This window comes from Pinus tabuliformis, chromosome 1_1 (assembly GCF_031772625.1).
Source record: "Pinus tabuliformis cultivar Carrire ecotype Pingquan chromosome 1_1, CPIR1, whole genome shotgun sequence".
Taxonomy (NCBI): Eukaryota; Viridiplantae; Streptophyta; class Pinopsida; order Pinales; family Pinaceae; genus Pinus; species Pinus tabuliformis.
Genome location: NC_142297.1, coordinates 621,825,647 through 621,842,089, shown reverse-complemented (window position 1 = coordinate 621,842,089; position 16,443 = coordinate 621,825,647). Strand labels below are relative to the sequence as shown.

Here is a 16,443-nt window from a genome sequence, read left to right as displayed (position 1 = left end):
TGGATGTCTCTAGTCCAACAGGGAGGTCAGATTGGGAGATCAATTACTTACTTCTCAATAACTGAGCTGGAGTGCAGCAATGGGCAGCACAATGCAGCATGATGAGAGGAGGTGCATTGATAGGAGAAAGGACCAGCAGCAGCACAGATGCAGTGGAAGCTGTCGTACAGATGCAGCAGTGACAGTGGCAGAACCATGGGCAGCAGTACAGGATGTAGCGGTGCAGAGGATGTTGGGCAAGAAGGCCTAGCATCAACACAAGTACCAATGTCAGATGATCAAAGTAATACTCTGTGAGGAGTATTGCTAGAGCACAGTCCTGGCTAAAAGGGAGTGTTGATTTGTGGTAGCAGCAGATGTGCTCTAGCCAGGAAATTTGGTGGAGAGGTTGGGGCACATGAGATCTCTAATACCCAGAAAGGGTTTGGGAAGATTCTAAACAGATCAAGAGATATTAAAATAATTAATATTTTTAATGGAGTCCCTACGTCTAAACTTAGGGAAAATAAAATATTAATCTGTATTAATATGAATCTGTGTTAGAATGGTCCAAAAGACATGGATCAAGCCAGATCTAATCTTAGTCGTTGATTAGGAATAAATCAGATAAAGTGCATGGAGGGTTTCTAACTAAGTAAACTTAAGAAGTTCAACAAAAAACACATATATTCATGTGCACCCATATAAATCCAAACCATTAATACAAAAATACGCAAAAGTTCTCGTTTATAAAGCATGTAAAGGTGCACATAACCAAAATAACACCGAGTGCAATTGATCTTTGAACTTAAAATATATCAAAAAATAGGCCCTATATGGCCTTTAACATCCAAAAAAATTCTTACTACAACAAATACCTGCATATCATCAAAATCTTTACCTACATTGGGATCTTCGTCATCAATATCACCCTCTAAGCATAAATAAGATTAAAAAAAAAATGCTTAGCATGTCAATTCAGGATTTTGTTTGAGTGATGGGTATATTTTTAGTAGGATCATTATATAGGAGTTCAACAATCAATTCCACTATCATCAAGGTACATAAGGGCTTGGTGCTCTTGATTAAATACTAGTTCCACACCCTCGTACATAACAAAATCCAATGGAAAAATTGCAATCCCCCCAATCCTAAAATCTTGAAAAATTGTTAAGCCTATTGGATTTTGAGTAAGATCTAAAATTCTACTTTCTACATATGAAATCCAATAAGGTCGAAACCACTGTCAAACATTCTGAGTCATTTCATGGTAATGTTAAAAATTTAAGTAAAAGGATGAAAATGAATTCCATAGCATTAGTAGGGCCCTAGGCTTGAATATTAGCCACCTATTGTGGGCCAATACCCAGCTAAGACAAAAACTAAAAAAATGAAGAAAAAAAACAAAGTAGGCCCCAGTTCAGTACTAAACCAGTCAAAAATGGTTCAAGTCACCAGTCCGAACTGGTTTTTACCTCAAAACAGTCAGACCAGTTCAATCTCGTCTTGATAACAATACGGTGAACATCTTATCAGGATTCATATCCTCCAACACTCTGTGAGGACTCCTATTTTTTAGATACACATTGGTATTGGAGGGCTCCGCCCACAAAAACATAGGCCATTCCTTGTCATAGTCATTTCCCTCGTTGCCTCCATTATGGTCCTGCTTTTCCTCTCGGCAACCCCATTCTGTTAAGGGTTGTAAGGTACTGTGAGCTCCTTCTTGATCCCTGTTACCCTGCAAAAATCCTGGAATTCATGCGAGGTATACGCCCCCCCCCCCCATCATCCAATCTCAGCACCTTAATCCTCTTCCCGATTTGGTTCTCCATAAGAGCTTTAAACTCATCATCGTTTTATATAAGTTAATGCCTAATAATTAATGGCCCATGGGGCATTGGTTCGACGGTGAAGGGCGCACTACTAAGGCACTCCATGTGATAGGTCACCGGTTTCAATTCCCCTGTGGGTGTTGGCTTACAAAAAAAAATACCTAATAATTAATAATTAGTAACTATAATTAATACCTATAACTAAAGCTATTAATAAACTAAATATTAACCTAACTTAAATGTATGCTATATATATGATATATACTATTAAATATATTTTTACCAAAACAACTATATTAACAACTAACTGTTAAAATTATACCTACAGTTCGTACTCCAATTTGTTAGTGGGGGGGATAGTTTGCTAACGTTGATAAGGGAACAATTTGCTGACGTTGGCGGGGGAGAGCGAGGGTAACAATGATGGTTGATGGAGAAAACAAGGTGGTCGATGGGTAGCAAGATAGGGGACATAAACGGAGGGCGGACTTAGCAGCGTAGCGAACAGCGAGCAGCAAGACCAAGCGCACAAAACGAAGAGTGGACTTAGCAACGCGGGGGACATTAGCAAGAGCAAAAACCGAACAGTGTGGTTGAGCGGCAAAAGCAATATCAAGGATATGATATCAAATATTACAAAAAAAATTAAATATGCAAATATTATATGTATAGGTATATGTATGTATCGAATTGGTTGTTGAATGATGATCTTTTTACAATGAAGGCCCTTGCTTAAATATAGCCTTGGGTGCCTTTTCACGAGGGTTTATGATCTTCGATCATGCCTCTCAACATAATTGATATGTTTACATAATTATAGTTATTTTTTTATACATAACAAACAGATAAATAACCACAATAATTCTCCTTCGTTAATTATTCTCAAGAAAATCAGGGTTTCAACCCAAAGAGAAATTACAAGGAAATATGCATTAACTGGAACCTGTGACTCAACCCCACTGGAAGAATTCAGCCCTAGGAATTTCGGCCCCCTGGAAATTATCCTCTAAAAAAATTCGGCCTAGAGAATTTCGACCCACCTCTCACCAGCAACTCAGCGCTGCGCCTTCCCCTCGAACGGCCTCTATGGCTCAGGAAATTCAACCCTAGCAAATTGGCCTCTCCAACAATTCGACCTCCTCACTTCAGCAATTCGGCACTGCAATCTCCAACAATTTGGCCTCCTAGAAATGCTCCCAAATGAACCTGCAATTTTCCTCTTTCTCCTCAATCTAGATGGGCCTCTTACTCTGGAGAAACCACTCTCCCTATTTGAGAAAATCGCTTTCCCAAAAGTGCAGTAGTTGCCTCTCTCTCTTGTTTTATCTTCACCTCTCATTTAGGCTTTCATTTATAATCTTCATCAAGCCCAAATTCCTAACCCTAATCTCCCTTTTAGAAGATGTAGGTGATCAATGATTGAGATCATTTCTAAATCACTTAAATAATTTCATTATTTATACTTAGAAATTGACTTAATAGTCCATAATAAGTAATTGACTTTAATTATTGTATTTTTCCTAAGTTAGACTTAGGAAAGAAGACATAAATCACTTATTCCATCATGTAAGCACCCAAGGAGGCAATAAATCATCTCCTACTTGCTAAGACACCAAGCCTATGCAGAAGAACTTCCGAAGCTACCACAAGCTTCAACAGCTTTGACACTCTGGTTTGTTCGTAAACTCTACAGCTATCTACTTCATTTTTTTGGTAAGGTGAAGAGTTGCCTTTCATCGTATTAGATTTCTGTAAGGTAGAATTTCTTCATTTCATGGATGACTCAACCACCCCAGTATCTGCTAAGCTACAGTTTCTTACAAAACTATATTTCATCTACTAATCTAGGGACTCAATCAGAGATGCTTGTGTTCCTTGCCTAGGTTGGAAAGGAAAGGAATGCTCTGTATAGCCCTTAACCCTTATAAAAGACATGAAGTTATGCTTAATGAGTGAAGAAATCAAAGTGGTTGAAGAAGTTCTTGTAATACATGACACATAATAAAGCTGTCTCCCAAAATATAAATGTCTAGAGAAGAAAGGAAAAATAAAGAAACACAATAAAATATCTAAAACAAGAATAGCATAAAAAATTAATATGACTACCACAGAAAAGTGAACTGACAGTAGAGGTTCATTTGATAGTTTCTGTTACGAAGTACCTTAATGAGAAAGAAACAAGAAAAACAAGAAATGTAGAACAAGAATAACCACTTGGCCAGATGCATCAGTGTCATCCAAGGACAGAAAAGAAAATAAATAAAAAGAGGAAGCAAAGTAGTTACATAACCTGCCCTTTGAATGGCACAGAAGCAAGAATCCTGTCAAATGCACTTTGCCGATCAGTTGTGACCAAGATTAAATAATCTCCAGCACTGTAAATATCTCTAACCTGCAAAACAACCACCCCAAGAAAACAACGTCATATCATACTTGCAAGAAATCATTTAGGACATTCACAAACTTTATATTAAATATAGTTAATTATCCAAGAATCTATTTCTTTACAACCAGCTAGATAAAAATAAGATAAGCAATTTTTTTATATGTCAAACAGTTAACCACAAAAATAGGTCAGTGGGACTGCTGAGTACAATAGTGCCAATATAATGCGGACGTCCAAGAGTGTTCCCTATATGAAGCAAGGTGCAAAATGTAATATGTAAAGAACAAATCTAAGCCAAGAGCTAAAACCTGAGGACTGACCTTAGGAGCAGAGAGCTGGCCTGGGAGAGAGATGTACAAAGAGAATGAACCCAAGATCCTAATACAGAGGGTAAACCCAAGTTCCTAATACAAAATATGTGTGCGGCGGGGTCTGCTAGAACTAGCTGCCCTAACATCCAAGGACAAAGAGAGGAAACTTTAAATAGAAGACAATCTGTAGGGGGGACCTAGAGGAAGATCGGGTCTGTGTGATGCGCTGCTACCTGGAAGAGGCAACCCACCTCTGGGGCCTGGATGAACTCACCTTGCAGCAAAGTGTGAGATCCAGAAAAACAATGCAATTGGGGTTTCTAGGAAAGAGGAATGGCCTCCCTCATCCTCACTAATATGGTATCGGAATTGAAGCTACTAATGGTCTGCCACTTGGTACCCCTATGTATGGGAGCATTATACAGATGGAATTGAACATCCTAGTGGAGAATCTGGAGATTGGTCTGGGCAGTGGCTAGAGAATCTAGGCAGGGTCTATTATGCCAAGCATCTCTAGTCAGGATACCAGAAGAAAATGGAGAGGGTCTGTGACTCTCTAAACAGACGAAAGAACCTCCATCAGACTTGTAATAAGTGGAACAACAGAATACAGTCTCCTTTGTCTCCATCTCCTGAAGATGATACAACTGCCAGATCATGTCCAACCAATCAATCTGGTGTTTTCCCTCCACCAGAAACCTATGTGACCCCACTCTAAATTGGCCCAAGAGAATGTGAAGAGCATGCATCCAATGGTGATGTGTCAAGTGTGTACAACATTTGGGCAATGAGCAACGTGTACAGAGGTTAGACAATGAGGCCATCCATCAATTCCATGAAATGCTCCAGAAATAAACCACCAGTTGGCCCGTCCAAGTGACCAAAATGAACTACCTATAAATGTTGTCCAACATAGTCATGTCAATGGTATCTGATAAGCAATAGGCTAGATATGGATACCAGCGCCGAACTGTAGCTGAGATGACAAACCCTCAAACATGAAGAAGTGTGACAATGTTGAACACATTCTCAAATCAAAGAAGACAATGACCAAACTCTAGAAGGATGATGGGCTAAGATTGGTACTAGCATATGGGCAACTTAGAGAGGTTACCCACTATCACCTCAATAATTCCCTTCTCACTTTAGATTGGATCTTCTCCAAAACAAGGGGGGAATCCCTTGGTAGGATCATAGTTTTTAAAACCGGCCTAGCTAACCGGTTACCGGTCTAACCGGCTGGTCAACAGGGCCACCGGTTGGAACCGGAGCAAAAACCCGATAAGGAGAGAAATTGGCACTAACCAGTCCTAACCGGCCGGTTTAAGACGGAACCAGCCGATTTGTAGCAAACAGGCCGGTTCTGTCCTAAACCGGTCGGTTACCTGCCATGCCCACCGAGGACCCACAAAGCGGCCTTCTCAATGAAGTTTAGGGGTTTTGGAGGGAAACTAAGGGTGTTTTCCCTCCAAAAACACCCTCTCCAAGCCTTTAAGAGGCCCCTCTCCCTCTCATTTGTCTCACACATCTGATTTGGAGTGTTTATGAGTGTTTGTGAGTTTGTTTGGGAGCTTGGAGAGTGTTGAGTTTTTGCTGGAGTAGTCATCTTGCAGTTGGAGTTGGAGCTATTTTGGAAATAGTTTGTAGCTGTCAGCGGAGTTGGCATCTTCAAGAGGAGGCTAAGGAAGCTAGTTTGCATTTCCAAGTAAGGATTTTCACTTGAAAATTCCTCATTTGACTATTGTCCATGAATTGAATTTTTTTATGTGTTATAAATTTATAAACTTCTCACTTCTATCATTGATCCGAATGGAAAATGGCATCAACCCATGGTACTCATCCACCCATATTATTTATCAACCCATAGAATTTACCGATGGTATTGTAAATGGCATCCACCCATGGTATTGTAAAATCCACCCATGGTATCATTCACCCATGGAATTGACCCGTGGTATTGTAACTGAAAAATACTATAAGTAACAAGTCACATTTTGTAAAAGGACAGATTGTCCGCCACAATGTAGCCTTTACAGTTTAGAGGCATGTAGCCACACATCTCTTCTCAGAGATAAGCTACCATCACCCTAGCTGGTTTATTTCCATTTCTAGTTGTAAGCCTATTTCAGTATTTTCCATTAATGAAATGAAGTATTATTTCCGCTGCATAACTATCTTTATGGTTACCTCTGTATTTTGTTACATTCATGTTTAAATCCAGATCAGTGGCTTTTCATAAAAAGTTTCTTTGTGGTTTTGTTTATTGGGCATTCTCCTATTTTTCTTCTGGCAATGCAAGTTTTCAGATCTTGGGGGTCTCTCCTCCCAAGATCCATTTCAATTTTTTTGATCCTGGGGGCCTCCTCCCAAGATCCGGATCAATCGTCTATGCTATCAAATCTCTAGTTCTATGCTATCAAATTTTGTAGCTTGCATGCGCATTTGTTTTCCTAAATTTAGCTTTGGTTTTCCATGTTGCTTAGCTGCAAATTTTTTTTAAATAGCAGATTTCTTTGCAAATTGTAATTATTTCAAACAACATGGCTCCAAAAGGAAAGGACAGTGCATGGGCTCATTGTGATGTAATTGATGGAAAAATTATATGCAAATTATGCCATAAATCTATTGGAGGTGGGGGTATTCTTAGATTGAAACAACACTTGGCTGGCATAAGAGGCCAAGTAAAGCCATGTGATACACCAAATGCAGTGTTAGGTCCTATTAGGGCAGAATACATTTCCAAGCTTGAAAAGTTTTATGAGGATAAGGTTACGGAGAAGGCCATCCAAGATGATATTGCAAGGAAGAGGGAATTATTAGAAGCCATGAAAGAGAGTGGGTATGATGATTATGAGATTCAAGACTCAACTTCTATCCCTTCCACCAATGACCCCTTTCACTATCTTCATCCTTCTTGTGGCCAACCATCAAAAGGAACAAAGAGAACAAACATCCAAAGTTTTTCTCATCTTTTGCCAACATTGCCTCTTCTAATCCCACTTCCTCGCAGCCAAGTCGTCAACCCACTTTGGATCAACATTGGAAAAAACAATGCAAAGAAACTTCTCATCAATACATTGCTAGATGGTGGTATGATTCAGATATTCCATTTAATGCTGCTCACTCACCTTATTACCAAGCTATGTGGGACTCTGTTATAGCTACAGGAAAAGGCTTCAAAGGCCCTAGTATGCATGACTTGAGGGGAGCTCTTTTGCAAAAAGAGATATCTTCCATTGATGAGTATTTGGTTGAGTTTAAAGATTCATGGCTCAAAACAGGTTGTTCCATCATGTCAAATGGATGGACCGATGGAAAGAACCGCACTATCATTAATTTCCTTGTTTATTGCCCTCAAGGAACCATGTTTTTGAGATCAGTTGATGCATCTGATAAGGTGAAGGATGCAGCCCTTCTATTTGAGCTTTTCGATGACATTATTCAGGAAGTTGGGGAGCGGCATGTTGTGCAGGTCATCACCGATAATGCCTCAAACTATGTTCTTGTTGGAAAGATGCTTGAGTCCAAATATAAGACCATATTTTGGACTCAATGTGCCGCATATTACATAGACCTCATGCTTGAGGACATAGGCAAAGTGGAGTGGGTAAAAAACAATGTAGAGCATGCCAAGTGCATTACAAAATATATTTACAACCACTCATGGGTATTGAGCCTAATGAGGAAAAACACTGGGAGCAAAGAGCTTGTTAGGCCTGCAATTATGAGATTTGTAACTCACTTCCTCATGTTGCAATGTCTTAATGGTCAACATAAAAACTTGCAGAAAATGTTTTCTTTTGAAGAATGCTTTGAATCTCGGTGGGCTCGTAGACAAGATGGAAAAGACACCAAAAAGAAAGTGTTAGACAATTATTTTTGGAAAAGGTTTGTAGAGCTTGTGAAAATTACCGAGCCCCTTGTTAAGGTGCTAAGGATGGTGGATGGGGAAAAATTGGCCATGGGCTACATTTATGAGGCTATGGATCAGGCAAAGGAGCAAATATGGGCAGCTTACAAGGACAGGTTAGCTAAATATGGCCGTATATGGGAGATCATTGATAACAGGTGGAACAATCAACTCCATCATCCTATACATGCAGCTAGGTATTTTTTGAACCCAAAGTATCATTATAAAAATCGGCTAGGAGATCTGCATCATGGGGAGGTAAGAGCTGGATTGATTGATTGCTTGGAGCGCATGGTCCTTACCCATGCAGACCAGTTGGAAATACATAGACAACTTACTATTTTCACTATGGCAGGTGGTACCTTTGGCAAAAACTTGGCAAAGATGGCATGAGATGTGGATCAACCAGGTAAGCAATGCTGCAATTCCAATTTCCAATTTATTTTTCTTTCAAGTTAAAATTGTTTACGTTCTTTACAATTCAAATTATAAACTAAGTTACTAATTAATGTTTTTTTCTTTGCAGCACATTGGTGGGAGTTATTTGGTGGCCAGTGTCCTCAATTACAAAGGTTTGCAATTAGAGTCCTCAGTCAAACTTGCAATGCTTCAGGTTGTGAGCACAATTGGTCTGTTTTTGAGCACATACACAGGAAGAAGAGAAACCGTTTGGAACAAAATGGTTAAATGATCTTGTTTTCGTGCAATACAACCTTCGACTAAGGAGGAACCAAATGATGAACAAAACACCTGATCTAGATCCCATTGTGTTGGACGATATTGATCCAACATCAGAATGAGTGGAGGAGACTGAAGATCCTATGCAGATTTTGTGGCGGCATCAGAACCAGGATCAGTAGCGGCATCAAAGAAAGGCAAAGAACCAATGGAAGGCACTAGTCGTGCAGGTTGACAAACTCATGCTTCCATTAGGTCCACTTCTATTGTTATTGGTGGCATTGCTACTGAGGTTGTAAATCAAGATGAGGCATCCTCAGACTCTGAACCAGATGATGTCTATGTAGCTCCTGATTGTAATGTCCCTTAATAATAAATAATAAAAATAATAAATAAAATAATATAATAATAAACAATAAATAAAAAAATAGTAATAGTAAATAAATAATAAATAATAATAAAATAATTTAATTACATGCTCTAAATAAATACAAATAAGAAATAAAACAAGAAAGCAGTAAAAATCAGTAAAGCTATCAAAAAGTAAAAACAAAAGAATAAAACAAGAAAGCAGTAAAGTTGCATGTTGACACATGGAATGTGTGCATGTGGTTCCCCTTCCAATGTTTGCTCTGTTTAATAGATGGGGAGGAAGATGAGAGGCATTCCATCATTCCAAGATTCTATCATTCATTCTCTTAGGAGAATAGTGTTCTAAGACAAAGGATTCCCTAGCAGTAGTACGTTGATTGAAGGCTCGGGGGTGGCCAGTTGTAGCAGGATTTTGTGCAACTGAGCCTACGGTTGGGTGGAGAGTCGTCCCCAAAACCTTGTTGCAGTTAGCAGACTTCAATTGAAATCACAGGTAAGTGTTTCTACTCATAGTTTTGAACTTTGATGTTAATTAGTTGATAATTACATGTTGATTATAAATTACTTGATTAATCTAATTAATTACATGTTTATTGTGGGCTGTTACATATGGCATCAGAGCTGGTTCAACTTTGGGAGACCTCTAGATAAAGATTTTAAAAAAATACTTAATTAGAATTCTCAATAAGATTGCTTATAAAGATGTCGAACTAAAATATGTCAAGAAGAATATTAAACCTATGGGGATGTAAAAAAAAAAAAAAAAATAGAAATATTAAGCCTGTTAACAATGAAAAAAAAATCGATAGTAGTATTTCATCCTATCTGGAATTTGAGCACCAGCCCACCTTTAATTGAAAAGTTATAATATTTGTGTTCTTTTTCTGGTGTGAGCTGATCTGATCCGGGAACACAAAGATGCCCCGTGTTACGTTGATTCACATTTTAAAATAAATAAACCATTCCAATGATTTTTTGATCACTGTGTATAACATGGCACACCAGTAATTGTTTTCGTTTGAGCGAGATGAAACAACAAATTTTTTTTATAGTTAATATAATTGATTATTAATACAAATACATTAAATATCTTGAAAATTTGATTTCAATTATTTGTTTTATGAAGGAGGAAGAGTCATTGCTTAAAGAACATAGATTTAAAATACTCGAAATACTGGGATTTCGGGGGCTTACAGGTTGAGATTCAAACAACTGATCCGTAAGTATAAAAGTCTGTAGGACACAAATGAAAGTGAGTGTTAGTGCTTCCTGTGTCGATTAATTTTGGTACGCAGAGTAGGCGCAATCTAGAGTGTAAAACACTGAGGACTTTAAGTGTCAGGCCAGGCAGTAACTCTCCAAAGGCAGAAAAAACTTATTCGTATTTTATTCCATAGGTAACCCATTGTTATATACAATAGGGAGTGATTGTTCAGTTCATCTCCCGATGACTGTTCACCTTCCCAATTTATTTATTTACATAAAATTCCCAATCATGAATATTAGGTGTCAACATTCCCCCCCTTAATCTGAAGGGATGTTGGTGAGTCCAAGCATCATTCTGAATCGTTCAAGCTTTTCCCTTCCAAGTGCTTTGGTGAAGATGTCTGCAATTTGCTCATTTGTAGAACAATGACGGAGATGGATTGTTTTGGCCTCAACATGATGTCGAATCAGATGATATTTAGTATTGATATGCTTTGTTCGATCATGGAACTTTGGGTTCTTGGCCAACTTTATTGCAAAGGTGTTATCAATCATGAGTGGAGTTGATTGTACTTGTTTTACCTGCAAATCTTCAAGAATTTTCCTAAGCCACACAATTTCTTTCGTTGCTTCAGCTGCTGCCACGTATTCTGCTTCTGTTGTGGAATCTGCTGGAACTGATTGTTTGCGTGATCTCCAGGAGACAGCTCCTGATCCAAGACTCATAGCATATCCTGAAGTAGATACCCCAGTTTCTTTGTCTCCATCGAAGTCTGAATCAGAGTATCCAATCAAGCTGAAGTCGTCCACTTGTGTATACTTGATTCCAAGGTCTTGATTTCCCTTCAAGTACCTTAGAACTCTTTTTGCAGCAGACCAATGTCCCTCACAAGGCTTTTGCATGAACCTGGAGAGGATTCCAACAGTAAATGAAATGTCTGGTCTAGTAGTAGTGAGGTAGATGAGACTTCCTACAAGCTGTCTATACTTTGTTGCATCCTCAAATTCCTTTCCTTCAATAGATGTGAGCTTTAAGTTTTGTTCCATTGGAGTAGAAAGAGGATTGCACTCTGCCATGCCAAATCTGTTTAACAAATCTCCAATGTATTTCTTTTGAGAAAGAAATATGGCTTTTGGATGTTGGGTTACTTCAATGCCAAGATAGTAATGAACATAGCCCAAATCAGTCATTTTAAAACTTTTCCCCAATTCCTTCTTTATGGATGCAATGTAGCTTTCATTGTTCCCTGTCATTAAAAGATCATCTACATATACCACAAGATACAGAACTGTTTTGCCAACTTTCTTGACAAATAAAGTTGCATCATCAAGATCAAAATGATTGAAGTTGAGTTTCAGAAGATGCTCAGTTAGTTTTTCATACCAGGCTCGCGGTGCTTGTTTGAGGCCATACAAGGACTTCACAAGTTTGCATACTTTATGTTCATGTCCTTTCACAGCAAATCCTTCAGGCTGGGACATAAAAACATTCTCTTTTAGATCTCCATTCAAGAATGCAGTTTTTACATCCATTTGATGGACTTTCCAACCGTTCTGAGCTGCTAGTGCAAAGAGTGTCCGGATGGTGGCCCATTTTGCTGTGGGGGCAAAATTTTCCTCATAATCGACCCCTTCCTTCTGTGCAAAACCTTTTGCCACAAGCCTAGCTTTGTGCTTGTCAAGTGAGCCATCGGCTTTGTACTTGTTCTTGTAGACCCACTTGCAGCCAATTGGTTTGGTTCCAAATGGAGGATCAACCAGCTTCCAAGTGCCATTCTTTATGAGAGCATCATACTCCTTTTGTATCGCTTCTTTCCATTCATCATGAGAAGCAGCTTCTTTGAAGGAAGTTGGTTCAAAATCTGTAGACAAGTTCAATTCACAATCATAAGTAACATCCATATCAATAGGTGAATTAGAGTCATCTACATCACCTCCATTTTGTCAGTTTGAATTTCCGGTTCCTGTTTTTCCAATTTCATCAGGATGAACACTTTCAAGTGTCTTTGTCAGCCACTTTGGGGGACCTTTCTGAGATGGTCCAGGCTGCTCTGTTGATTGAGTTGGGACTGAATTAAGATTGAATCTCCCAATTCTATCAATTACATCACTTAAAGCATCATCCGTTGTTGGAGTTTCATGCAGGGGAGATTGTTCTTCAGAAGAAGATTCCACATGTTGATCTAGTATAGGAATCCCCCCTTCAAGATGTGGAATCTGATTATCAAATTCTTGAAATGATTTCGTTTTTGCGAATCTATCCAAGCGATCAAGTTGCCGCTCAACAACATTGTCAGATTTGGATGATTCAAGAAAAATTACATCTCTAGATACAACAAACTTTTTATTTACTTCATCATAGAGACGGTATGCTTTGGAGGTGTTTGAATACCCCAGGAAGATACACTTACGACTTCTAGCACCAAGTTTGTTTCTATGTACCTTTGGTGTCAAAGCATAACAGGTGGAACCAAAGATCCTGAGATGTTTTACCGAAGGACATGTCCATACCACAATTCATAAGGAGTCTTGTTTCTGATAGCATTAGATGGACATCTATTCTTTATATATGCAGCACATAGAACAGCATCAGCGCAAAACATTATCTTTACATTTTTGAAGAAAAGCATGGATCGTACCATATTCAAGATTGTTCTATTCATTCTTTCAGCTACACCATTCTGTTGGGGATTATAAGGCACAGTTGTTTGATGTTTAATCCCATGTTGGCGAAGATAGTTTTCAAATTCATTTGATGTATATTCTTTTCCATTATCAGTGCGAATAGACCCAATATGAAATTGTGCATCATTTTCAATCCATTTATGAAAATTATTGAATGTTTGAAAAGCATCAGATTTGTTCTTCAATAAATAAACCCAACACATTCTGGTGTAATCATCAATAAATGTCATGATATATTTATTTCCATTTGCAGAAGGAACAGGCATTGGACCACATAAATCTGAATGAATGAGTTCAAGCTTCCTATGTGCTCTTGAATGTGAATCATGAAAAGACTGTTTGCTATGCTTTCCTAGAATGCAAGTATCACATTGCTTATGTTTCCTAGGAATTGTAGGCAAACCAGCAACACCATTTTTCTTCAATAAGCGGAGACTGTCATAGTTTAAATGTCCAAATCTAGCATGCCATAATAAACTTGATGGAAGTGTACCTTCTTCATGATGAGAAATATATGAGAAATGTTGTGCATGAGCAGAGGTTCCTTGCAGTTTGAGAAGTCTTTCTTCTTCTATTCCCCTCATGACAAGTGAGTGGTCAGATGCTTTTCTTACCTCAAGCTTGCCATCAAACATATGAATGGAGTGACCTTGCTGGCGGATGTGGACCAAGGACAGCAAGTTTCTCTTGAGCTGGGGGATATATAGAACATGATCGAGAAGACCAGGCAGTTTAAGCCTGATTGTGCCAAGCCCTGATGGCTTGATTTTTGACTGATCTGCAAAGTATACTGCTCCATCAACATTGTCAGTGAAATCTTCAAAAAAATCTTTTCTATGAGTCATATGACAGGTTGCTCCTGAATCAAGCAACCAATCATTTTTCGAAGAAGCAAGTGAAGCATTAAACAAATCTTCATTTACTCCAATGTTACATTGTGCCTCAATATAGTGAGCGGATTCAGGTGCTTTACCTTTGTCTGTATCATCAGTTTTACCTTTCTGCTGGTTTCTTTTCTGCTCAATTTTGTCCCATGGTAGCTTGCATGTAGAAGCATCATGTGATCCATTTCGTTTGCAGCGAATGCAATGCAGATCTGCCTTTTCTCCTTGAGAATGTTTGCCCCCCCTGCCTCTGAAGTATCTTCCTCTTCCTCTTCGTCCACCTCTTCCTCTTGTAGAATCTTGAGCAGGATGCTTTTCTTTATGAGCAAGGCACACAATCTCTTCAGAAGATTCAGGGGTTGTCTTCTTTCCAAAGGCTTTCTCTCTTTCAGCAAACTTTTTCCCAAGAGAGTCAAAGGTTATATCTTTAAGATTTCCATTTGCTTGTAAAGACTCAAGATAATTGGAGTAAGTAGGATAGAGTGCCTTGAGAAAAGAAATAAGAGGGATATCCAGCTCAACCTTAGTGGATTTGATATCATGCATTATAGATTTTACTTCAGATGCAAGAGCAAGAGGATCATTATTTTTCAATTCAAGAGTGAAGAGTTTAATCATGAGCTAAACAACTTCAAGTGCAGAATGTGAGTCATAAAGTTCTTTAAGCTTTTGTAAAGCTTCAAAGGCAGTTGAATATGATGAAATATGGCGACTTACTTCTTCATTTACAGATGTTGCGATTAATGCATAGGCTTTGCTGTTCTTGTTTTCCCAAATGACAAGCTCTTTGTCTGATGTAGGCTGCACTGGGTCATTGTCTCCTTTTCCGACACACACTCCTTTCCACAACTCATTGAAGATGAGGGTGTGTTTTATCATCCGAGACCATTTAGGATAGTTCTCTTTGCCAGTGAGAACTATTCCTACCATAGAGATGATTGAATGCATTCATGTCAGAAAAACGCCACTGATAAGCTCTTTGTTACGAAATACTTAAGATTTTGACGAGGGTTTTGGAGGATCTACGAAATGCTTATACCATGTCAGGCCATTCATGGTGCCGTCTTTGTGTTCTTCTCCGTTCTGGAACTCCCACCTCCACTTGGTGATAGCTATGCTCTCTTTCCGGAAAGCCTTCACCAATACGTTCGGACACCGTCTTCCTCAATTCTTCTTTCTCAGCTCCAGGAAAAAAAAGGCGTTGGCATTCAGAGCGACAGTAGTGTTGAAAGTTACCATAGAATAGTGTTCACATATCATGCAGGTCGAACAGGACAATGAAAAGACAGTTTTTTTTTACAACAAAGTAGAAAGGCTTGGGCAAATGAAGAGGCACCAACGCATCTCTGGGCATGTCAGGCCATGGACAGAGGCAGAGCAGCACTCAGGACTGAGGCAGTGCCAGACTATTTCAGGACTGAGGCAGGGAGTTACAACTATTTTAGAACTGGCTCTGAAACCATGTCAGGCCAGGCAGTAACTCTCCAAAGGCAGAAAAAACTTATTCGTATTTTATTCCATAGGTAACCCATTGTTATATACAATAGGGAGTGATTGTTCAGTTCATCTCCCGATGACTGTTCACCTTCCCAATTTATTTATTTACATAAAATTCCCAATCATGAAGATTAGGTGTCAACATTAAGTGTTTCAAGAATGACTTCGAAAATACAGAAAATCGTCGAAGCTTAAGGGTTTCTGCTGGAATTGAACTCTGATGCAAAGGTTCGAAAGACTTTTATACACAAGTCAGAAAAATGTATGCAGAGAAATTTTATAATAAATGGATCGAGTTTGCGGATTTTATCTGAAGATTGTGAATGATCAAGGGTTTCTACACAAAACAAAGCTTTTGTTAGAATTAATGGATTCATATTTACAGAATTTAAATAAATGCAGTCCAAATATTTAGATGATTGAAGTAATTGTAGTTTTCACTCGAGGTAATTGAAGAATCGCAGTTTAAATAATGAATACTGAATAAATTAAACGATGTTTCATTTTCATTGGACTGGGATTGGGATGGGAAAGTCATCCAAATTACTACGCTGGTGGGCTTCCACGTTTTCTGTCTCTGATAGTTTACCAGAAAGGATCATTTTATTGTTTGCATAATTGACACTGTGCAGCAGTTTTCAGGTTTTTTTTAAAGCCTTTGGTGGTCTAGAAAAACGTTTTTGATTGTTGCAAAAGATCA

At 38.6% G+C, this 16,443-nt stretch overlaps 1 protein-coding gene across 3 annotated transcripts in view; it reads right to left on the bottom strand.

The window, feature by feature from the left end:
• The window catches only part of PUR7 (purin 7), a 234,922-nt gene that overhangs the window by 179,667 nt on the left and 38,812 nt on the right, over positions 1–16,443 (bottom strand). For 2 of the 3 annotated variants that reach the window (XM_089392426.1, XM_089392425.1), the window contains exon 3: positions 4,105–4,206. The exons of the other annotated variant lie outside the window; for it this stretch is intronic. In XM_089392426.1, the coding sequence (XP_089248552.1) occupies positions 4,105–4,206 (102 nt within the window). The remainder of the gene's footprint in view (positions 1–4,104; positions 4,207–16,443) is intronic. 3 annotated transcript variants of the gene reach the window in all.